At 31.7% G+C, this 22,388-nt stretch overlaps 7 protein-coding genes across 7 annotated transcripts; 2 read left to right on the top strand and 5 right to left on the bottom strand.

Annotated features, from left to right (window-relative positions):
* Nucleotides 1-4: 4 nt before the first annotated feature.
* LOC130898763 (mucin-2-like) lies at nt 5-3,704 on the bottom strand. The gene is made up of 6 exons (XM_057808261.1): nt 3,528-3,704; nt 3,286-3,403; nt 3,101-3,223; nt 702-3,040; nt 380-511; nt 5-123 (listed from the first exon to the last, which is right to left on the bottom strand). The coding sequence occupies exons 1-6, from the start codon at nt 3,594-3,596 to the stop codon at nt 31-33; spliced, it is 2,874 nt and encodes a 957-aa protein (XP_057664244.1). The 5' UTR covers nt 3,597-3,704; the 3' UTR covers nt 5-30.
* Nucleotides 3,705-3,965: 261 nt separating this feature from the next.
* On the bottom strand, nt 3,966-5,182 carry LOC130898549 (caspase-1-like). Its single transcript, XM_057807932.1, has 5 exons — nt 5,023-5,182; nt 4,696-4,937; nt 4,460-4,635; nt 4,271-4,403; nt 3,966-4,218 (listed from the first exon to the last, which is right to left on the bottom strand). Exons 1-5 carry the CDS (start codon nt 5,076-5,078, stop codon nt 3,986-3,988), a joined length of 840 nt encoding a protein of 279 aa, XP_057663915.1. The 5' UTR covers nt 5,079-5,182; the 3' UTR covers nt 3,966-3,985.
* Nucleotides 5,183-5,777: 595 nt separating this feature from the next.
* On the bottom strand, nt 5,778-8,486 carry LOC130898567 (uncharacterized). The gene is made up of 6 exons (XM_057807954.1): nt 8,267-8,486; nt 7,137-7,257; nt 6,679-6,795; nt 6,361-6,623; nt 5,992-6,026; nt 5,778-5,937 (listed from the first exon to the last, which is right to left on the bottom strand). The coding sequence occupies exons 1-6, from the start codon at nt 8,321-8,323 to the stop codon at nt 5,796-5,798; spliced, it is 735 nt and encodes a 244-aa protein (XP_057663937.1). The 5' UTR covers nt 8,324-8,486; the 3' UTR covers nt 5,778-5,795.
* A 1,191-nt stretch (nt 8,487-9,677) lies between these two features.
* On the bottom strand, nt 9,678-14,145 carry LOC130898458 (uncharacterized). The gene is made up of 8 exons (XM_057807792.1): nt 13,878-14,145; nt 13,541-13,646; nt 13,224-13,481; nt 10,773-10,906; nt 10,484-10,715; nt 10,156-10,430; nt 9,886-10,084; nt 9,678-9,827 (listed from the first exon to the last, which is right to left on the bottom strand). The coding sequence occupies exons 1-8, from the start codon at nt 13,926-13,928 to the stop codon at nt 9,814-9,816; spliced, it is 1,269 nt and encodes a 422-aa protein (XP_057663775.1). The 5' UTR covers nt 13,929-14,145; the 3' UTR covers nt 9,678-9,813.
* A 3,201-nt stretch (nt 14,146-17,346) lies between these two features.
* On the top strand, nt 17,347-18,251 carry LOC130898459 (uncharacterized). Its single transcript, XM_057807793.1, has 3 exons — nt 17,347-17,629; nt 17,694-17,771; nt 17,840-18,251. Exons 1-3 carry the CDS (start codon nt 17,451-17,453, stop codon nt 18,207-18,209), a joined length of 627 nt encoding a protein of 208 aa, XP_057663776.1. The 5' UTR covers nt 17,347-17,450; the 3' UTR covers nt 18,210-18,251.
* Nucleotides 18,252-19,357: 1,106 nt separating this feature from the next.
* LOC130898676 (cyclin-dependent kinase 7) lies at nt 19,358-20,628 on the bottom strand. The gene is made up of 3 exons (XM_057808125.1): nt 20,175-20,628; nt 19,829-20,114; nt 19,358-19,777 (listed from the first exon to the last, which is right to left on the bottom strand). The coding sequence occupies exons 1-3, from the start codon at nt 20,565-20,567 to the stop codon at nt 19,428-19,430; spliced, it is 1,029 nt and encodes a 342-aa protein (XP_057664108.1). The 5' UTR covers nt 20,568-20,628; the 3' UTR covers nt 19,358-19,427.
* Nucleotides 20,629-20,873: 245 nt separating this feature from the next.
* Nucleotides 20,874-22,268, top strand: LOC130898677 (eukaryotic translation initiation factor 3 subunit I). Its single transcript, XM_057808126.1, has 4 exons — nt 20,874-21,031; nt 21,137-21,664; nt 21,723-21,997; nt 22,060-22,268. The coding sequence occupies exons 1-4, from the start codon at nt 21,029-21,031 to the stop codon at nt 22,232-22,234; spliced, it is 981 nt and encodes a 326-aa protein (XP_057664109.1). The 5' UTR covers nt 20,874-21,028; the 3' UTR covers nt 22,235-22,268.
* Nucleotides 22,269-22,388: the final 120 nt, after the last annotated feature.

Consider the following 22,388-nt stretch of genomic DNA (forward strand, 5'->3'; position numbering starts at 1 on the left):
AAACGGGATTTGGAAAAAGTTTCATTATTTTCATTCGATTTTTACAAAGGATAAAGTTTTACAAAAAGCTGCCGAATTATCCATCGCAACCGTATCAATTATAGGGAAAATCTCGGGTCTCACCTAAAACAAAATATAATATTTCAACACTTACCACGGATTCTTGTTATACCGAGGTGATGAAAGTGAAAAAAGATGCCATAGAAAGTAACGAAACGTCAAATTCTAATTAGAAACAACACGGCCGATTTCAGTGTACTTCTATTACAAAAAGAACGTTTTCAAATGATTAAATGATTCTATTCTATTGCAATATTAACATTTTAAGCTAATAAAGTGACAAAATCATTTTATAACATCAAACATTAATCATACTTACAACCCTATGTAAATTATTTACAATAATTATCATCACCACGACGAATAAGCAATTAAATAACCATAAAACGTATCCTCTGGCAATCAAAGACATCATAATTAACATCGAAGTATTTATAACATCCAGATTAGGCTGAAACGTAATAATCCTTTAAAATAAAATCGCAAGAAATATTTGTTAAGAAAGCGAATGTTGCTTTCTCGATTTTCGAGTGGTCCAGAAACATATACATCAATTTCTAAAGATATTTCTTCAAATATTTACGATTTGGATTATTATGAAGTGCGTTGTACACATCTTTCGAAGAAAAAAATTCAATTACCTGCACAATCTCGTCCTCTTCATTTAACAAAGCTGCAACATCAAAACTTGCCGACCTTAAAGAGGTATCAATACGAACAGTTTTTGGAATTTGCAAAAAGGGACTTCGAGATGTAGTAACATTTATAGTTTCTTGACTAGTTGTTGTAGTTTTTGAAGATGTCGAACTAAAAGTACTCGAAGATGTTGTAGATCGTGCGGTTGAGCTAGAAGTTGTTGGTGTTGTTCGAGATGTAGTAGAAACTGTGGTTGGTTTTGTTGAAGTTTTAGATGATGTACTCGAATTAGTTGTTGATGTGGTAGGCGTTGAGACAGTTGTCGATTTTGTTGTAGAACTAGAAGTACTCGACGGAGTTGTAGATCGTGTGGTAGAACTAGAAGTTGTCGGTGTTGTTCTAGATGTAGTGGAAACTGTAGTTGTTTTTGTTGACGTTTTCGAAGTTGTTGGTACGGTAGAAGTCGATATAGTTGTCGATTTCCTTGTTGTAGAGCTAGAAGTACTCGAAGAAGTTGTAGATCGTGTGGTAGAACTAGAAGTTGACGGTGTTGTTCTAGATGTAGTAGAAACTGTAGTAGGTTTTGTTGAAGTTTTAGAAGATGTACTCGAAATAGTTGTTGATGTAGTAGGCGTCGAGACAGTTGTCGATTTCCTTGTTGTAGAGCTAGAAGTACTCGAAGATGTTGTAGATCGTGCGGTAGAACTAGAAGTTGTCGGTGTTGTTCTAGATGTAGTAGAAACTGTAGTAGGTTTTGTTGAAGTTTTAGAAGATGTACTCGAAATAGTTGTTGATGTAGTAGGCGTCGAGACAGTTGTCGATTTCCTTGTTGTAGAGATAGAAGTACTCGACGGAGTTGTAGATCGTGTGGTAGAACTAGAAGTTGTCGGTGTTGTTCTAGATGTAGTAGAAACTGTAGTAGGTTTTGTTGAAGTTTTAGAAGATGTACTCGAAATAGTTGTTGATGTAGTAGGCGTCGAGACAGTTGTCGATTTCCTTGTTGTAGAGCTAGAAGTACTCGACGGAGTTGTAGATCGTGTGGTAGAACTAGAAGTTGTCGGTGTTGTTCTAGATGTACTCGAAATAGTTGTTGATGTGGTAGGCGTCGAGACAGTTGTCGATTTCCTTGTTGTAGAGCTAGAAGTACTCGAAGATGTTGTAGATCGTGCGGTAGAACTAGAAGTTGTCGGTGTTGTTCTAGATGTAGTAGAAACTGTAGTAGGTTTTGTTGAAGTTTTAGAAGATGTACTCGAAATAGTTGTTGATGTAGTAGGCGTCGAGACAGTTGTCGATTTCCTTGTTGTAGAGATAGAAGTACTCGACGGAGTTGTAGATCGTGTGGTAGAACTAGAAGTTGTCGGTGTTGTTCTAGATGTAGTAGAAACTGTAGTAGGTTTTGTTGAAGTTTTAGAAGATGTACTCGAAATAGTTGTTGATGTAGTAGGCGTCGAGACAGTTGTCGATTTCCTTGTTGTAGAGATAGAAGTACTCGACGGAGTTGTAGATCGTGTGGTAGAACTAGAAGTTGTCGGTGTTGTTCTAGATGTAGTAGAAACTGTAGTAGGTTTTGTTGAAGTTTTAGAAGATGTACTCGAAATAGTTGTTGATGTAGTAGGCGTCGAGACAGTTGTCGATTTCCTTGTTGTAGAGCTAGAAGTACTCGACGGAGTTGTAGATCGTGTGGTAGAACTAGAAGTTGTCGGTGTTGTTCTAGATGTACTCGAAATAGTTGTTGATGTGGTAGGCGTCGAGACAGTTGTCGATTTCCTTGTTGTAGAGCTAGAAGTACTCGAAGATGTTGTAGATCGTGTGGTAGAACTAGAAGTTATCGGTGTTGTTCGAGATGTAGTAGAAACTGAAGTTGTTTTTGTTGACGTTTTCGAAGTTGTTGGTACGGTAGAAGTCGATATACTTGTCGACGTAGAACTAGGAGTAGTCGATGTGGTAGAACTAGAAGTCGTAGAAATTTGGCTAGTAGTTATGGGCGTTGTTGGAGATGTAGTAGATTTCGATGTCGTTTTTTGCGTTCCAGAAGTTGTAGTTGTTGGAGCTGATGTGGTCGAAACAGTACTTATCGTCGTTGTCGACGCGGTAGGAATTTGAGTAGTTGTTGTGGTAGTAAAAATAGATGTAGTCGGCGTGGTTGCGCTAGAAGAAGTGGGTACAAAAGTTGTAGTGATAGGGTAGGTGGTAGGTGAGTAACTGAAGATATTTTGCGCGTTTTGATAATCGACAGCAATTCCGCTTAATAACAACGCATCCGTAATGCTTACTAATACAGTTACACTTGTCCAAAATTTAATCGAACACGATATACCTTTACGACGACGACTACCGTTGACAACTAAAACATATAAATATGTAAATTAAAAATATAAAATCGATTAATGTAGCGTTCTTTTACCAAATAGCGTACGAAGAGAAAATATAAACCAAAATATACTCAATACCAAGTATATCCACGAAAAGATCTGGAAGATATAGGGTTTTACGAAAAATTCATCGGTGTAAATGTTACCGTTAGGATCTAAAACGGAAACAAATAATTAATTAGTCCGATTTACTTCGTTATTTTGTTCAATAACTCACTGATAAATATATTATAGACGATACAAATATAATCGGTATCCGATGTACAATTTTTCGCGTCTTCGTAGTAAAAAGTAATTGAAGATAATGACAAACCGATCCATAACAGACTTTGTATCTACAACAATTCAATCAAAACAAGTTGGAAATTGGATTCATTATAAATAAAACGAGATAATTATACATTTCAAGTTACTTGCCATGCACTATTCTATCAAAATCACAAAAAAATTTATACGTACAATTCCTCCAACGCAACCGATTTGAACGAAAACTTTAATAGTATTAAAACGAATATGATTGAAACTCATAATTTTTTATATACATAAATACCAATACCAGTTGCACCGGTACCAAAGCGAAACGTTTTATTTCTAATATTCAAACAGATAATCCGAAACTTATCGTTTTGATTGATATTATACGATTAAAATGAATATAAATGTTTGATTCTGATTGATGAGTAGAGCTAATCTCAATATTCCATTGTATAGATAAAAGATTAATTATTATCAAAATAAAAAACAAATCAAATCATGTATACGGTTTGAATTTGGAATTAACCTCCCCTAAATAGTCGATTTATACAATGAGAGAGAGTTTTCGTATTCACTTCAAATCACGGTGGGTTTGAAAATTTCAAAATACGATTTATAACAAGGAAAAAAATGAAACTAACATTCCATAAAATTTTATTAAATCAATTAAAATAAAAAAGCCTAGTTAACATTGATACTATACAACACATTTCTTTCTTCCTGTTAAAAACCTCCCAATTAGGTTCAACCGAAGTAAACCCGATGGCAACTTCCCTATTAACGCCGGTCAAAATCGTTAACAAATCTTTGTTGTTTTTATATCCTTTTCTAATTTCGTTAACTAAACTTTGTACGAAATAACTTCCCTTAGACGGATCCCGCCATGCGTAATAACCTAAAAAACACCCATAATAATAATTCTAATCGCGGGAGAGATTTAAAATTACCTTCCACAGTGGCGTACATCACTAAAATATCTGCCATAACCGGAATCGTATACAAATCAGTCGATTTTTTATCGGAATCGGCGTGTACGTACGTAACTTCAAATCCGGGATCCGTTTTGTTACCTCTACAAGCCTTAAACAATTATTCATATCATTCTATTCGAGAAAAAAAAAAACTAGTTGTGTTACCTGAATAAAAAACAACTTTGGTTTCGCGGCTAAACTGGGACAATATAAAGGCGAAAAATATTTCCACAATTTTTCGGTTTCGTAATAAGTATCTTTAGCGTAAAGTATTCCATTATCTCCGTGGGACATTACCGATATTACGAGACAAGAAGATTCAGAATGATCCATTTTCGACACTAATACCGAAATAAAATTTCCAATAATAAACAAAAACTACGAATAAAACAATAACTCACCAACATGTAATACTTCTGAAACTTCTTCGCAAGTTAGGTCTTCGTACACCGTTACGTCGAACATAAGTTCCTTCAAAACGTTTTCTAGAGCGTCCCTATCCTTTTCGGTGCCTTCTCTTGTTGTACAATCGTTGATGAAATATTTGTGATTGAAAATTATGGCCGTACCTCTTCTTCTATATTTTTTGTAAACGTCTGAATCTGGTGCTGGAGCATCGGGCAATTCGATACGTATTCCTTTTCTTATAATTAAACGTTTGATTAATTTAAATATTAGGTTGTCTTCACGATAATTTTTTTTAACTAGAAATTAGTTGTAGTACTCACTTGAAAGAAAATAATCCGTCTGTTACTGAAGGGGAATTTTCGTCTAAGACACTCATGTTTTAAAACTATGCATTCGCTTTGATTATTACCATATATCAACGAATATTTATTAATAAAGTTATGGAAACACTTACATGGCTTATCTCGAATTAATATTTCGCAATATTCAGAGTAAAAAGGTAAATTTTATCTATATCGAACGTTTATCTCGAGTGGTTCCAATAAATATTAACAAATAAGTACATAGGGATTGTGTTGTGAACGCACCTCGTATATATGTATATTTCTTTCATGTTATTAATCTGTTCGCTGCATATACTGAATTTTGTTACCATGGCAACAAGCTGTATTGTGGTTTTTATTGTTAGACCCTTTTTTGCTTGTCTAGTCGGCCATAAGATAAATAGAAAAAGAAATGTAACATTTGCTTTTTGGCCTTGGTAGCGTGTGTGTGATATTATATATTATATATAATTAATTATATATCGTATAATATATTTATATATTTTGTATTTTGGTTTATGTCAATTAGCAAGAGTGGATAAATGTTTTAGTTTCAATGTACAATTTAGTTAAATAGTAAATACAGTCCACTACTTATTGGTTTATGGTTTAATGATGTAGTAAAGGTGAATAAGAAGAAAGTTTAGTGTTTTATTTGCCATTACAAATGAACTAAAAAATAACGTAATCAGGAATCTCCTGTACAGATTGTTTCTATCAATTTCGTTTAGGATGTAAAAAAAACTATAATCAATTAAAAAAACAATTTATTAATATCTGTATTCTCGTTGATTGAACGAATTTACCGGCGGTGTTTGATTACCAGTAGGAAACGACGAAAATCTTGTATTCAAATCCAAAGAACCACCATCTTGACCCCTATCTAATTTAGCTCTGGGAATCGTAATATCGCTAAAAAATAATTAAAAACAATAACAAAGATAAATCAGATTATTACAAACGTACCTACGTCCATTTACAATTTGTCTACCACTGACAATCTAAAAATATTAATTAATAATAACATATTCGTTTCGTTTATTACGAGTGTTGAGAATTAAGTTTTGAGATATAGCAACACTGATATGTCAAATTTGACATTGCTGTCAGAAAGTTTGACGTTTTTAATTGTGAACGTACTTTCGAATCAAAAGATTTTCGCGCGTTTTTCCCGTTTGTTGACAGTCGAAAACATCGAATTAATGAGTCATCCACCGAGCTTCTACATCTGAACTAGCGGTTGATGCGTACATCCAATTTATAAATATTTGTTTTTATTTTTTGTCGTATCTCAAAACTTTAGTAGCAACCCTCGTATACACGGTATATTCTTACTTTTATACCAGATACAATTTCTGATATGGCCAATGTAGCGTTCATAATCCACAAGACGAAACCTCGTGAGGCTAAACACATAACGGTACCGATTACAGTATGGCAAATCAATTCGTCATACTCCGTTTCATTATTATTTTGACAATTTAAATAGTCCCTCAACAGCAATGCAGTTAATACCAAATCAATAACTGATATTGCAATCGTAAGTATTCCCCACGTTATTTTCAAAAACGTATATCTTGTTTTATTATATTTAATAGCTGTAATAGAAATCAATGAATCACCTTAAATTTTCGTTAAATCAACTACAATTACCTAAAAATAAATCTAAAGATATAGTGGACCAAGCGACGCTTATAAAAAAGTATATCCACATGAGAATAATAAAATCGCTCGATCTAATTGTTCTCCAAGGTTCGTTTGAAGCTTTATCTGAAACATATAGACGATAAATAAAAAATCATCGCTCACAAGTGAAATAATCACAATTTTAAAGTAGATTTTCACGAAAATTTTGTACGTATACGTAAAATATTTGTTTTATCTATGCGAGACGTATAACGGGTTGCGGACGTAACAGGCGCGTCGATAAAACCTTCCGTGAAACCATAGAATAAATAATAAGAAGGTATGACGGGTTGCGGACGTGACAGGCGCGTCGATAAAACCTTCCGTGAAACCATAGAATAAGTAATAAGTAAATAGTAAAAAATTTAACACATATATACAAGAAAAATTATGGCTAAAGATGTATTTTCCGTTTAGATTCTTACCTAAATAATATTCGTATAAACCGTTATTTAAAGAATATGTAGTATTTGTACCGTCGTTATCATTTTCGTAGTACATAATGATTGATGTTAACGACAAACTGGCCCATGTTAATCCTTGCAACTGAAAATGTTCATTATTATATTAAAAATAAAAGATTTATTACAATTTTTTAAATTTTCGTATAGGGTTTCCCAAATAGTTTCGAAGCGCCGCACATAGGGAAAAATGGGAATCATTTGTGCCAAAATCGTAAATCTCAGGACCGGCTCGACTTAGGAATTTGAAATTTTTACATGTACTTTTTTACATTTAGCGCTTTTTAGGTACGTTCTATGGCAAAACTGATAGCGCCATCATGTTCCGCGGCAAAAAATACATCGAAATCATGTTTCACATGATATTTATAAACAAAATTTTGCCTCATAATATCAAAAAATATAACAACTTTGCAAAGCCGAGTTTGGGCAATTATTCCGAAGAATCTAAAAATTAAAAAAAAAATTGAAATATGGATTTAGAACCGTCATTCCGTCAGCTTTCGAAATATGTAAATAACTTTTGGGTTTAGTAACATAATAATGAAATTTCAGGGCAAAAACCAAAAATTTTCAAAAAATGTTGAACTTTGTCAATTTTTTTCAAGGTCAAAACATGACCTCGAAGTAATCGGAGTATTTTTCTCGTATTCCTAATTACATAAGGTATCTGCTGTAAAAATTTCAAATTCCTAAGTCGAGCCGATCCTGAGATTTACGATTTTGTGTGCGCCGTTATTAGTTTCAAATATACCGATATACATTTGACCTTTCAAGAAATTTCTCATGCACCTTATTTTTGTACCTTATCAACCGATATTAAAGTTTGATATACGCAATAGTCGTGCTAATAAAATATCCAAGTCCGGGACTGTTTTTCTGCTTTTATTACGTAACTTTTGCGAAACCCTATACACAAAAACCAAAAACTGATAATTCTATAGTAAATTCGTTTACTTGAATAATATTTTTCTTATATGTATATATTATTTCTAAATTATTTAAATTTGAAAAATTTGTATCGGGCGTGGTTATGACAAATATATTATCAATTATTTTAATTTGACGTACAAATAATTTATTATTGTACTTACCGTTCCTAGTATACCTGCTAATCTGCCGCATATTTTTTGTGTGGTGGATAGCGCCATTTTACACAAAATAATGAAAAAAACAATTTAAACTTTCGTCAATATAATTAATAACGAACTAAAAGTTTATTTTACTTTTATACTTAAATTCAATAAGAGAGATCGTAATTTTTTTATCGATGATTTATCTATTACTTGATTAACGATGACTGATACTACTTTGATTTCTTTATAAATATCATTTACAATCATATTTTAGATAAGATCTAGATTAAAACGAATTTTTCAAAATTTTAGAAATCTTAGATATTGAAAAAATTGATGATTTCCATTCCGAGTCCGTTCAGGCGTTCTACCCAACCGATTTGCTTAATTTTTTTTTTCAATGAAAGGTATTGATGTACAGATCAGCCATCAACCATCGGATTTCATCTAATTTTCACCATTCTCAAGTTATTTCCCCCTGCACATTACTTATGGGAGTTTTTCACATACACACGTTCTATCCTCAATATCTCAGGTTCTATTCAAGATAGAGACTTCGTTTTGGTTTGAGAACACTCGCTGAAATACCTTCTTTCTTTTGAGTTTTTGAACACTTAAATCGGTTGAGTTGGAGAGGAGCTAGGCGCGGACATTCAATGTGGAGTTATGGATTTTTATAGGATTTTGACATACACACGTTCTATCCTCGATATCTCAGGTTCTATTCAAGATAGAAACTTCGTTTTGATTTAAGAACACTCGCTGAAACATCCTCTTTCATTTGAGTTTTTGAACACTTAAATCGGTTGAGTTGGAGAGGAGCTAGGCGCGAACATTCAATGTGGAGTTATGGATTTTTATAGGATTTTGACATACACACGTTCTATCCTCGATATCTCAGGTTCTATTCAAGATAGAGACTTCGTTTTGGTTTGAGAACACTCGCTGAAACATCCTCTTTCATTTGAGGTTTTGAACACTTAAATCGGTTGAGTTGGAGAGGAGCTAGGCGCGAACATTCAATGTGGAGTTATGGATTTTTATAGGATTTTGACATACACACGTTCTATCCTCGATATCTCAGGTTCTATTCAAGATAGAGACTTCGTTTTGGTTTGAGAACACTCGCTGAAATACCTTCTTTCTTTTGAGTTTTTGAACACTTGAATCGGTTGAGTTGGAGAGGAGCTAAGCGCGGACATTCAACGTGGAGTTATGAATTTTTGTAGGTTTTTGCCAATTTTTCTACATTCAAAGATCTATATCTCAGGTTCTAATATAGCTACAGAGTTCGTTTTGGTTTGAGAACACTCGCTGAAACATCCTCTTTCTTTTGAGTTTTTGAACACTTAAATCGGTTGAGTTGGAGAGGAGCTAGAAAGTAATATTGATTGAAAATACAAAACAACGTACCTCGAAACCATTCCTGTTTGATTAAAACGAATTTTAGTAATACACGACAGATAAAAGTACATTTTTTTTAATAAAAAAAAAATATATATATATATAAAAACTACATCAAATAAATAAGTTTACGATTCATCTTTTGTTGAAACGCAGATATATCAAAAGAATTGACCTAAAAAAATGATTAATTACGATTTTGTAGGACAAAGTACATCATGAAATATACTAACTTCCAGTTATTTCGTTGAAAATTCGTACTTCCTTTTCCTTTGAATCAGTCTTTGAAGATTCACCGTAAGTAGCAAATTTTTCGTTATATCTCAAATAGGACCACGGAACTTCGCGTCTTATCGAGTCACTACTGTATTTCCTCGATTTATTATCCATACTATCCACCACATCCGGAAATCTTATATAACTAGAAGTTACCTTGAAAAAATGAGAAAAAAAAATTTTTTAAAACGAAAAATTCATTTAAACCATCAATCAATTCAACTCACATTCGGGCTGCTATTAGTCCCCGATAAATATTCAATATTGGAATCGATGCTATACCGAGTGGTGCTATTTCCTGCCACAGGTCGTGGGCTATTATTATCTGAATGTTTCCTTCTAGTAGCAGACATCATCAACGAAATACCCCCTTTGGAAGAATCGTAATCTTTATCGGAATGTATAGAACTGTCCCTCGAACTCGTATCTACGGTACCGTAAAACATTTGCCAATTTCTAATTCTCAATTCCGATGAATCGATCGCGTTTTTCGTACGTCTATCTGAAATAATATCACGATTCGTATAAAACATCTTTTAATTTTCGATAACTCACTCGACGATTGCTTAGAGCTGGAATCGGAATCGACGTACGCCATCACGAAATGACTATTGATCGAAAAGAAAGTGACGATATTCAACGCCCAAAACGCTAATAATCGGGAGAAAAATGCCACCATTATTACAGAACTGGCGAACGGTACGAAATTTGAACTGTAATAATTATCGAATTTCCTGAAATCCTTGTAGTTTTCTACGCCGATAAAATTCAACCAAGAAGTGTAATTCTGAAAATACAATCAAATAATTCTTGAACGTTTTTTAATTAGTCGAAAAAAACTTACGTGGATATAAAGCATGTCCAAACCGAAATGTACAGCAGCTACGACGTCTAATAATAAACCGATGCCGCAACTCAACAACCACGGTCCGTAGAAAAGAACCGAAAGACATTTTTTCACTTGAAAACATATCCCGACTAAAAAAAAACGGTAATTATACACTTTCACGGTCACCTGGTTTTTTGGCTCTAGAAAATCGAAAAATGGATGGATTTTAATGATCTTGGTCTCAAAATGTTCCATTTTACGGCGGATTTATAAAAAAAATTAGTAGAAATAGCCGGAATGAAAATTTCTCATAGTTTTACTGTTTTAAATCGTAAAAAAACGGTTTTGCAAAATAATCCTTTACAAAAAATTATCTCATTTATCTCATTATCAGATAAAGTTCTTATATTTTTTTGTATTCTACGTAAATTAATAAACAATTTAAAAAAAAAATCCAAAAAGAATGATTTTTTCAGTTTTTATAGCTTAAAATGAAATCGATGAAAAACAATCAATTTTCACATACAAACGTTCTATCCTCAATATCTCAGGTTCTATTCAAGATAGAGACTTCGTTTTGGTTTAAGAACACTCGCTGAAACATCCTCTTTCTTTTAAGTTTTTGAACACTTAAATCGGTTGAGTTGGAGAGGAGCTAGGCGCGGACATTCAATGTGGAGTTATGGATTTTTATAGGATTTTGACATACACACGTTCTATCCTCAATATCTCAGGTTCTATTCAAGATAGAGACTTCGTTTTGGTTTGAGAACACTTGCTGAAACATCCTCTTTTTTTTGAGTTTTTGAACACTTAAATCGGTTGAGTTGGAGAGGAGCTAGGCGCGAACATTCAATGTGGAGTTATGGATTTTTATAGGATTTTGACATACACACGTTCTATCCTCGATATTTCAGGTTCTATTCAAGATAGAGACTTCGTTTTGATTTAAGAACACTCGCTGAAACATCCTCTTTCATTTGAGTTTTTGAACACTTAAATCGGTTGAGTTGGAGAGGAGCTAGGCGCGGACATTCAATGTGGAGTTATGGATTTTTGTAGGTTTTTGGCATACACACGTTCTATCCTCAATATCTCAGGTTCTATTCAAGATAGAGACTTCGTTTTGGTTTGAGAACACTCGCTGAAACACCTTCTTTCTTTTGAGTTTTTGAACACTTGAATCAGTTGAGTTGGAGAGGAGCTAGGCGCGAACATTCAATGTGGAGTTATGGATTTTTATAGGATTTTGACATACACACGTTCTATCCTCGATATCTCAGGTTCTATTCAAGATAGAGACTTCGTTTTGGTTTGAGAACACTCGCTGAAACATCCTCTTTCTTTTGAATTTTTGAACACTTAAATCGGTTGAGTTGGAGAGGAGCTAGGCGCGGACATTCAATGTGGAGTTATGGATTTTTATAGGTTTTTGGCATACACACGTTCTATCCTCAATATCTCAGGTTCTATTCAAGATAGAGACTTCGTTTTGGTTTAAGAACACTCGCTGAAACATCCTCTTTCTTTTGAGGTTTTGACACTTAAATCGGTTGAGTTGGAGAGGAGCTAGGCGCGGACATTCAATGTGGAGTTATGGATTTTTGTAGGTTTTTGGCATACACACGTTCTATCCTCAATATCTCAGGTTCTATTCAAGATAGAGACTTCGTTTTGGTTTAAGAACACTCGCTGAAACACCTTCTTTCTTTTGAGTTTTTGAACATTTGAATCGGTTGAGTTGGAGAGGAGCTAGGCGCGGACATTCAATGTGGAGTTATGGATTTTTGTAGGTTAAGAATGAGTTTTCAGTTTTTCAGTTTTTATAGCTTAAAATGAAATCGATGAAAAACAATCAATTTTCGTGAATAGTTTCGTACTATATTCTTCAATGTTAATAGTTTTTGGACCATTAAAAATCGAAAAATAGATAAATTTTATAATTTTGGTTAGGTTAGGTTAGGTTAAGTTAGGTTAGGTTGTTTTGTATCACTGAATATTGTAAGTGCTTCAAATGTATTCAATTCACAATTGTTGCAACTCATTGTCAATATATTTCAATTTATTATTAACAAAATCCCACAACTCACAATTATTCAAAAAAATTACCTTTTTTGAAATTTTTTTTTTCAAAATATTCATTTTTTTATGTAAATTGCGAAAAAAAATATACGAACTTGATTCCACGACGTCAGAAACAGTTACGAAAGATTATATGTAGGAAGTCATTTTTTTTTGCATTTAAAGTCATGAAACTGTAAAAAATATTTATTTTTTTTAATTTTCGTATTTTTTTTTATAAATCCGCCGTAAAATGGAACATTTTGAGACCAAGATCATTAAAATCCATCCATTTTTCGATTTTCTAGAGCCAAAAAACCAGCAGGTGACCGCGAAAGTGTATAATTACCAAAAAAACATTAACGGATACTAAAAAATTATACCAAATAATAATAAAATGAATACCGAAAAGTAAAAAAGAACTCATTATCCAACAACAATCGTGTACGGCATACAAGAAAATGTACGTTCGCGTCCTGAAATAAGGGTAAGTTTGTCTCGGAAAATTCGCTTGTTCCATAATCGTATCTATTATCTTATACAAATCGTCTTCGTTTTCCGTTGAATTTCTTCGAAGATCTGCTAGTTTCGATTCACCTTTTAACGTTTTCGGAAACGAATAGTTTTCCGGTGATACCGACAGCGAACCGCATTTATCGTAATCTGAAAAACGATTTTGGAATCCAATCAATTTTGAAGCGTTTTTGTTTATAAACACTCACCGTAAAAATACGTGATGTACAAGACGAATACCAAATAATGAGCGGGTTTAAATTGGCAGATGTAATATCCTCCCAAGACGAATACGATGTGAAAACTTGTTTGTATCTAAAATTAACGCACATTGTTCGAAAAAATAATATTTTTTTTCACGTATATTTATTAAAACAATTAGTACATACCTATGAATATGATTATTTACATTCATAATGTGAATAAACAAAAAAATATTCAATTCCAAGTAGATTATTTAAATTTATTATATACGTGAGTACGGCCCTGTCTAATTTCTTGAATTAAATTTTAAAATCGTCAGTTTTTAATTATCAAATAACTTACGATTGTCCATATCGCAATAAAAATTCCTTTGGCGTTAGATTGACAACACATAACAAACAAAATCACTCAAAAAAGCACTTCATTAGAAGAAAACAACACCTGCGTACGTGTAGGTGTATGTATATGTATGTAATAACAATTTGGCTTCGATTCATACACCAACAAATAAACTAGTCGACGACATTTTCGCATTTTTTGTTGCCAACACCATACAAATCGCAAAAGAAATAATGACGATAAGATAACAACGAATTTTTTTATTTTTTTTTTTTAATAGAGAGAGAGAAAACTAAATTCGATCGATTTATATCTATATATTTATATGGAAGGTTAGATCTGAAGTAGTACTTGTATTTTATCATTTTTATCAAAATAGTAAAATTAAATGCATCCCACGTATAACAAAATACATTATAATTCCAATTACTCAATATATTTTAAACGCCCTGTATGTATGTACGAAAATATCTATAATTTCCACAACATTCTGTACGTCAACAACATTCCTACGTTTTAAATCACCCTGTACTTCGCCTATATAATTAATAATATTCATATATCGGCGTACTGATATTTATAATTACAAAAATCAATAACCAATATAGAAAAAACCAAATAAAAGTGTAAATCAACGCAAACAAATTCCAATTACTCAATATATTTGAAACGCCCTGTATGTTACGAAAATATCTATAATTTCCACAACATTCTGTACGTTAACAACATTCCTACGTTTTGAATCACCCTGTACTTCGCCTATATAATTAATAATATTCATATATCGGCGTACTGATATTTATAATTACAAAAATCAATAACTAATATAGAAAAAACCAAATAAAAGTGTAAATCAACGCAAACAAATTCCAATTACTCAATATATTTGAAACGCCCTGTATGTTACGAAAATATCTATAATTTCCACAACATTCTGTACGTTAACAACATTCCTACGTTTTGAATCACCCTGTACTTCACCTATATAATTAATAATATTCATATATCGGCGTACTGATATTTATAATTACAAAAATCAATAACTAATATAGAAAAAACCAAATAAAAGTGTAAATCAACGCAAACAAATTCCAATTACTCAATATATTTGAAACGCCCTGTATGTTACGAAAATATCTATAATTTCCACAACATTCTGTACGTTAACAACATTCCTACGTTTTGAATCACCCTGTACTTCACCTATATAATTAATAATATTCATATATCGGCGTACTGATATTTATAATTACAAAAATCAATAACTAATATAAAAAAAACCAAATAAAAGTGTAAATCAACGCAAACAAATTCCAATTACTCAATATATTTTAAACGCCCTGTATGTATGTACGAAAATATCTATAATTTCCACAACATTCTGTACGTTAACAACATTCCTACGTTTTAAATCACCCTGTACTTCGCCTATATAATTAATAATATTCATATATCGGCGTACTGATATTTATAATTACAAAAATCAATAACCAATATAGAAAAAACCAAATAAAAGTGTAAATCAACGCAAACAAATTCCAATTACTCAATATATTTGAAACGCCCTGTATGTTACGAAAATATCTATAATTTCCACAACATTCTGTACGTTAACAACATTCCTACGTTTTGAATCACCCTGTACTTCGCCTATATAATTAATAATATTCATATATCGGCGTACTGATATTTATAATTACAAAAATCAATAACTAATATAGAAAAAACCAAATAAAAGTGTAAATCAACGCAAACAAATTCCAATTACTCAATATATTTGAAACGCCCTGTATGTTACGAAAATATCTATAATTTCCACAACATTCTGTACGTTAACAACATTCCTACGTTTTGAATCACCCTGTACTTCACCTATATAATTAATAATATTCATATATCGGCGTACTGATATTTATAATTACAAAAATCAATAACTAATATAGAAAAAACCAAATAAAAGTGTAAATCAACGCAAACAAATTCCAATTACTCAATATATTTTAAACGCCCTGTATGTATGTACGAAAATATCTATAATTTCCACAACATTCTGTACGTTAACAACATTCCTACGTTTTGAATCACCCTGTACTTCGCCTATATAATTAATAATATTCATATATCGGCGTACTGATATTTATAATTACAAAAATCAATAACTAATATAGAAAAAACCAAATAAAAGTGTAAATCAACGCAAACAAATTCCAATTACTCAATATATTTTAAACGCCCTGTATGTATGTACGAAAATATCTATAATTTCCACAACATTCTGTACGTTAACAACATTCCTACGTTTTGAATCACCCTGTACTTCGCCTATATAATTAATAATATTCATATATCGGCGTACTGATATTTATAATTACAAAAATCAATAACTAATATAGAAAAAACCAAATAAAAGTGTAAATCAACGCAAACAAATTCCAATTACTCAATATATTTGAAACGCCCTGTATGTTACGAAAATATCTATAATTTCCACAACATTCTGTACGTTAACAACATTCCTACGTTTTGAATCACCCTGTACTTCACCTATATAATTAATAATATTCATATATCGGCGTACTGATATTTATAATTACAAAAATCAATAACTAATATAGAAAAAACCAAATAAAAGTGTAAATCAACGCAAACAAATTCCAATTACTCAATATATTTTAAACGCCCTGTATGTATGTACGAAAATATCTATAATTTCCACAACATTCTGTACGTTAACAACATTCCTACGTTTTAAATCACCCTGTACTTCGCCTATATAATTAATAATATTCATATATCGGCGTACTGATATTTATAATTACAAAAATCAATAACTAATATAGAAAAAACCAAATAAAAGTGTAAATCAACGCAAACAAATTCCAATTACTCAATATATTTGAAACGCCCTGTATGTTACGAAAATATCTATAATTTCCACAACATTCTGTACGTTAACAACATTCCTACGTTTTGAATCACCCTGTACTTCGCCTATATAATTAATAATATTCATATATCGGCGTACTGATATTTATAATTACAAAAATCAATAACTAATATAGAAAAAACCAAATAAAAGTGTAAATCAACGCAAACAAATTCCAATTACTCAATATATTTGAAACGCCCTGTATGTATGTACGAAAATATCTATAATTTCCACAACATTCTGTACGTTAACAACATTCCTACGTTTTAAATCACCCTGTACTTCGCCTATATAATTAATAATATTCATATATCGGCGTACTGATATTTATAATTACAAAAATCAATAACTAATATAGAAAAAACCAAATAAAAGTGTAAATCAACGTAAACAAATATATATTATTAAGTAAACCCCGAGTAAATTTATGTTATCTCATGATAAATAACGTTAGCTTTTATTAAATTTTTTCTTGGATAATGACACAATGGCGCTTACAAATAAATAATTATTTACACGTTGAAGAAACGAAAAAAAAATTTGACACGTACCTACGTATTCGGTGTGAATTAAATCAAACCATAGTCGCTAATCAAAACGTAATATAAAAGACTAATAGTGAAATTTAAACGCGCAGTTTGTTCAAAATGTTGAAAATAACATTAGCGATAATTTATTTGATCGGTTTTATAGTCGCAGTGCCCTTACAACCTAAAGAAGACGATTTTACGTTTCTACCTAAAACTGATAAACCTGACTCTGTTGAAGCGTTAGAAAATTCTCGAGAAACCGATAATTTAACTGGTAGCAATAACTCTTCAGATCTGTAAGATTCTGTTTCTTTTCAAATAAAAAAATAATAATAATAAATTTATTCTTATTATTTACAGATTCGTTGTAAAAACCATCGTTTACGAAATAGGAATTTTAACGGACGCCGAAAACGATACAAATTTCGATAATAAAACGTAAGTCAATTAATAAATATACGTATACAGTGTGTTCCGAAACTGTTTTGACAAAATTTTTTTTGTAGTCACGAACAAATAGACGTGTCATTTTTCGATCCGAAATCCAACGATACTTTCATCGATTTATCCAATATTCCGGTACCGTATCAAACGAACGTAAACGGAGTATCTGTTACCGGATTTATTCCTGCTAATTTCGGTAATTTGGCCAAAAACAAAAACGGTACAGTCACAGTAGAAGGTTCAAACTTTCCTTTACTTCCCGATAAACAAGTGAAAGTAATACACAATGTAAGTACTTCTAATAAAAACGAAAGCGAATACGTTTTATCCGGATTGTCGGATATATTAGGATTACCGGATTGGTTAGGTAAATCTAAGGAAAAAAATGAAGATGCTAGTCTAGAAAATAAAAGTGATACTAGTGAAAGTTGATAATATGTAAATATTTTCAAAATATATATATATAAAAACTCATTTAATGTATTTTATTATTAATAAAATAACCTGAATTGTACTGAATTTCAACAAACCCTGTGAGAAAACCAATCAAATTTTCCCTTAGAAAATATACATAATTAATCAAACAAAATTCTGACGTACCCTAAACAATAGGCAATCAATTATACTAGTGAAGTAAAATTGGTTGCCGAATTACTTGAACATCTAAATAATTATTACGTACTACTGTTAATCCATTGAAAGGAAATAAAACATCTTCAAATAATGATTAAAGCAAATTATTACTCTATAAACAACACTGATCTAATAAGGAGCTTCGAAAATTGTACACAAAAGTACGCAACTAATTATACACAGTAATGTAAAACTGGTTGCCGATCTTCGTGAACGTCTAAATAATTATCGTTTTTTAATGGATTTGAATGTATTATTCTATATAGTTATTGTTAGTACAAGTGAATAGAGTATATTGAAATAATGTTTGAAGCAGATTATTACCATATAACTGATACTGATCTAATAAGTAGTTTCGAAAATAATAATTTGAATAAGATTTATAAAACATTCCAGACCCTTAACAGTTGAGATTTGTTGAAATGACCTGAATTTAAAAGTATTATGGAAAACCCTTTACGAAAACTAATACTAATTTCCCATTAAAAGGTATATTCAATAAAAACAATTCAGTCGTACCCTCAAGGATACGCATTCAATTATACACCGTAGTATAAAACTAGTTGCCGAAACTATGAACATCTATAGAATTATAATTGATTAAGATGGAATTGAATGCTTTATACTAATTATTACTCGATTAAAAATATTTATCCGATAAGTAGTTTGGAAATCGTGATTAAAAATTTAGACGTACCCTCAAGAACTAGGCAACCAATCATATACCGTAAAGTAAAAATGGTTGCCGAAGTACATGAATATATATTTATACTAATATTTGAATGGAATTTTAATGATTTTTTACTAATTATTACTCTATTAAGAATGAATAAAATATACTGGAATAATGATTAAAGCAAATTATTACTATAGAAACAATACGAGTATTTTATAATTAAATTAACCTGAATTGAACAGAGTTTTAACAAACCTCGTAAGAAAACAAATTTTTCCCCGGAAAAGTATATTTAATAAAAAAAAATGTATAAATACAAAATGAAAATCATTTAAATTTAATCAAAAAAATAATCGTTTTGATAAGCTTCCGCCTTCCGCGGAATCCATTAACTTCCTTTTTAAAGACGGTTTATCAGGATCTCTGGTTTTCCTCAAGCTCTGAGGTAGAGGTAACTTAGAACCGACCGTAGGAGCTGGTTTATTACTAAAAAACGGCATCTGTAAACATTCCGTACAACTTTTTCTCTTAATCGGATTCAAAACCAACAACCCCTGAATTAAATCCAACAAATCATCACCGGCAGCTGTAAATATCATCTTCAAAGGTATCTGATTGAACGGTTTAAATTCTATATAATCTGATAACGTTTTCATACCCGGCCAATTTTCCTCGGTCGGATTACCAAATACTGAAAAATAACAATCTTAATCATACTGGAAATTAATTAAAATTAACTTACCGTCGAAAATTTTCGTTAACTGATCGATATCTGATTCGCCAGGAAATATCGGTACTCGAAGTAACAATTCCGCTAAGATACACCCCACAGCCCACATATCGACACAAGTACTGTATTGTTTAGCACCAAAAAGAAGTTCTGGTGCTCGATACCACCTAGTAACTACTTGATGAGTATTTATCCTATTAGGAGACCCATACAATTTCGCTAAACCAAAATCTCCTATTTTTAAAACTCCGCTAGAATTAACTAATAAATTATTCGGTTTTAAATCTCTATGGAGAACCTAGAAAGATTAATTTATTAATTATATATAACGCATAAGCAAAATTTCTTTAATATCTACCCAATTTAAATGAAGATATTCTAAGCCGTGAAGAGTTTGTAATATATACGACTTAATATTAGCTGTAGTTAATATGATTGTATTGTCTTTAATAACTACTTCTAGATCCGTATCCATAAAATCGAATACCAGCGATACGTTAGACATGTGACCGAATACATCTAGAAGCCCTATTATATTAATATGGTGTAATTCTTGTAATAATTTGATTTCTCTAAGAGCGGTTCGATTTATACCGTCTTGAGCCTCCTGTCGGCTTCCTATTTTAATCTTTTTTACCGCCACTATATTATCGGTGTCTACATCTCTGGCTTTATAAACTGTTGCGAACTGACCTTCACCAAGAAATTCGATTTTCTCGTATTTTTTCAACTTATTTTCCATAGTTACCATTATTTTTTATTTACGGAATTAGATTTTCAAAATTTTGACAACTGACAGGGACATTTGAACTATCAAAACTTATTGATTTGTTCCAGTATTAGGTCCGGAACCGATCCGAAGCTATTATAACAATTTATAAAGTACATGTATTACAGATGCAGTAACCGTTCAGGTTTACAGTTTATATAATTTCCTGATAGATTTTGTTTATTCCACAACGGTAAAATCTCTAAAATAAAACTAAAATAACATTATTTCTTCAGAATTGATCCGAGCTATTCTAGATTAATGTAAAAACGATCCTCACGTTATGACAGTAATGACTTTGACATATGTGGACAAAGTAGAAATCTTTTAATTCTTTTATGTGAAAAATAAATGAGGCAAATAACATCGAAATTAAAAAATTAATATAAATAAGTAGTTAATAATCAAAATATAGCTCATAGTATCTAAAATATTGTATAAGAATGGTACGTTCCAAGTTTAATATAAAATTTGCTAGTATAAATGATATTTTTGGGATAGCATATTGCGTATAACCTCAAAATCACATTGCAAGTATTTATTTGTTTCAGAAACCTATTATATTGCAAGGGCACGAACGTGCCATCACCCAAATCAAATACAACAGAGAAGGAGATCTTCTATTTTCGGCATCTAAAGGTAATAAACCCGACGTATGGTATTCATTAAACGGTGAACGATTAGGTACATTCAACGGTCATCAAGGAGCTGTTTGGTGTATAGACGTCGATTGGACGTCCACTAGATTTATGTCCGGTGCTGGTGACAATACTTGCAAAATATGGGATTGCGAAACCGGTAAAGAAATTGGCAATATACCGTCGGCTTCTTCAGTTCGAACATGTATGTTCAGTTATTCGGCTAATATGGCCGTATATACCACCGATAAAGCTATGAGACAACCGTGCGAGATATTTATTATCGATACCAGAATCGTAGATGAAAGTACTGGTAGTCAACAACCAATTTTGAGAATACCCATATCAGGACATAGAGTATCATCGATTTTATGGGATAATTTGGATGAAAGTATTATAACTGGTCACGAAAACGGAGAACTCATACAATGGGACTTGAAAGTAAGTTATCTTCATATTTAAATTGAATTTATAATGTTATATTACTATTTTTTTTAAGACTGGTAAACAAATAAATAAAGTTAAAGAACATGATCTTCTAATTAACGATATGCAATGGAATAAAGATCAAACAATGTTTATAACCGCATCTAAAGATCACACTGCTAAACTTTTTGATGCCAAAGATTTACTACTACTGAAAACTTATAAAACTGAAAGACCCGTCAATTCCGCATCTATAAGTCCGATATTGGATCACGTAGTACTAGGGGGAGGACAAGATGCTATGGATGTAACTACTACATCTACAAGGGTGGGAAAGTTTGATTCCAGGTCAGTTTTTTTACTTAAAGTTCTTATAGAAACCGTGGTTTACCTGTTCCTTCTTTTATTAGGTTTTTCCATTTGGTTTTCGAGGAAGAATTCGGAAGAGTTAAAGGTCACTTTGGTCCCATTAATAGTGTCGCTTTCCATCCAGATGGTAAAAGTTATAGTTCAGGGGGAGAGGATGGTTTCGTTAGAGTACATACTTTTGATTCTTCTTACTTTGAATACAATTTTGATTATTAAATATAATCGAATAAATAAAACCGTTTATATATAATGTTTTTCCATTTTCCTGAATTATTAATTCATCTATAAAAACATTCTTTTATACAGGAAGTCTCAATTATTACTGGTACGTTTGAACTACTTCATTTAAACTCTTTAAAAATGGTATTAA

The sequence above is a fragment of the Diorhabda carinulata genome, chromosome 10 (genome assembly GCF_026250575.1).
Source record: "Diorhabda carinulata isolate Delta chromosome 10, icDioCari1.1, whole genome shotgun sequence".
In the NCBI taxonomy this organism is placed as follows: domain Eukaryota; kingdom Metazoa; phylum Arthropoda; class Insecta; order Coleoptera; family Chrysomelidae; genus Diorhabda; species Diorhabda carinulata.

Coding starts and splice junctions, on each gene's coding strand:
- LOC130898763 (XM_057808261.1), bottom strand. CDS start 3,596: ATGAGTTTCAATCATATTCGTTTTAATACTATTAAAGTTTTCGTTCAA. Junction 3,041..3,100: donor TTCTCTTCGTACGCTATTTG/GTAAAAGAACGC, acceptor TATATGTTTTAG/TTGTCAACGGTAGTCGTCGT. Junction 124..379: donor TAAATAATTTACATAGGGTT/GTAAGTATGATT, acceptor ATTTTGTTTTAG/GTGAGACCCGAGATTTTCCC.
- LOC130898549 (XM_057807932.1), bottom strand. CDS start 5,078: ATGAGTGTCTTAGACGAAAATTCCCCTTCAGTAACAGACGGATTATTT. Junction 4,938..5,022: donor GACGGATTATTTTCTTTCAA/GTGAGTACTACA, acceptor TTTAATTATAAG/AAAAGGAATACGTATCGAAT. Junction 4,636..4,695: donor TTCAGAAGTATTACATGTTG/GTGAGTTATTGT, acceptor TTTCGGTATTAG/TGTCGAAAATGGATCATTCT.
- LOC130898567 (XM_057807954.1), bottom strand. CDS start 8,323: ATGGCGCTATCCACCACACAAAAAATATGCGGCAGATTAGCAGGTATA. Junction 6,624..6,678: donor ATCTTTAGATTTATTTTTAG/GTAATTGTAGTT, acceptor TTTCTATTACAG/CTATTAAATATAATAAAACA. Junction 5,938..5,991: donor CAAATTGTAAATGGACGTAG/GTACGTTTGTAA, acceptor ATTATTTTTTAG/CGATATTACGATTCCCAGAG.
- LOC130898458 (XM_057807792.1), bottom strand. CDS start 13,928: ATGTGTTGTCAATCTAACGCCAAAGGAATTTTTATTGCGATATGGACA. Junction 13,647..13,877: donor TTATTGCGATATGGACAATC/GTAAGTTATTTG, acceptor CGTTAATTTTAG/ATACAAACAAGTTTTCACAT. Junction 10,907..13,223: donor GAGTTCTTTTTTACTTTTCG/GTATTCATTTTA, acceptor GTTTTTTTTTAG/TCGGGATATGTTTTCAAGTG.
- LOC130898459 (XM_057807793.1), top strand. CDS start 17,451: ATGTTGAAAATAACATTAGCGATAATTTATTTGATCGGTTTTATAGTC. Junction 17,630..17,693: donor AGCAATAACTCTTCAGATCT/GTAAGATTCTGT, acceptor TATTATTTACAG/ATTCGTTGTAAAAACCATCG. Junction 17,772..17,839: donor ACAAATTTCGATAATAAAAC/GTAAGTCAATTA, acceptor TTTTTTTTGTAG/TCACGAACAAATAGACGTGT.
- LOC130898676 (XM_057808125.1), bottom strand. CDS start 20,567: ATGGTAACTATGGAAAATAAGTTGAAAAAATACGAGAAAATCGAATTT. Junction 20,115..20,174: donor AATATCTTCATTTAAATTGG/GTAGATATTAAA, acceptor TAATCTTTCTAG/GTTCTCCATAGAGATTTAAA. Junction 19,778..19,828: donor GTTAACGAAAATTTTCGACG/GTAAGTTAATTT, acceptor GTTATTTTTCAG/TATTTGGTAATCCGACCGAG.
- LOC130898677 (XM_057808126.1), top strand. Junction 21,665..21,722: donor TCATACAATGGGACTTGAAA/GTAAGTTATCTT, acceptor ATTTTTTTTAAG/ACTGGTAAACAAATAAATAA. Junction 21,998..22,059: donor GTGGGAAAGTTTGATTCCAG/GTCAGTTTTTTT, acceptor TTCTTTTATTAG/GTTTTTCCATTTGGTTTTCG.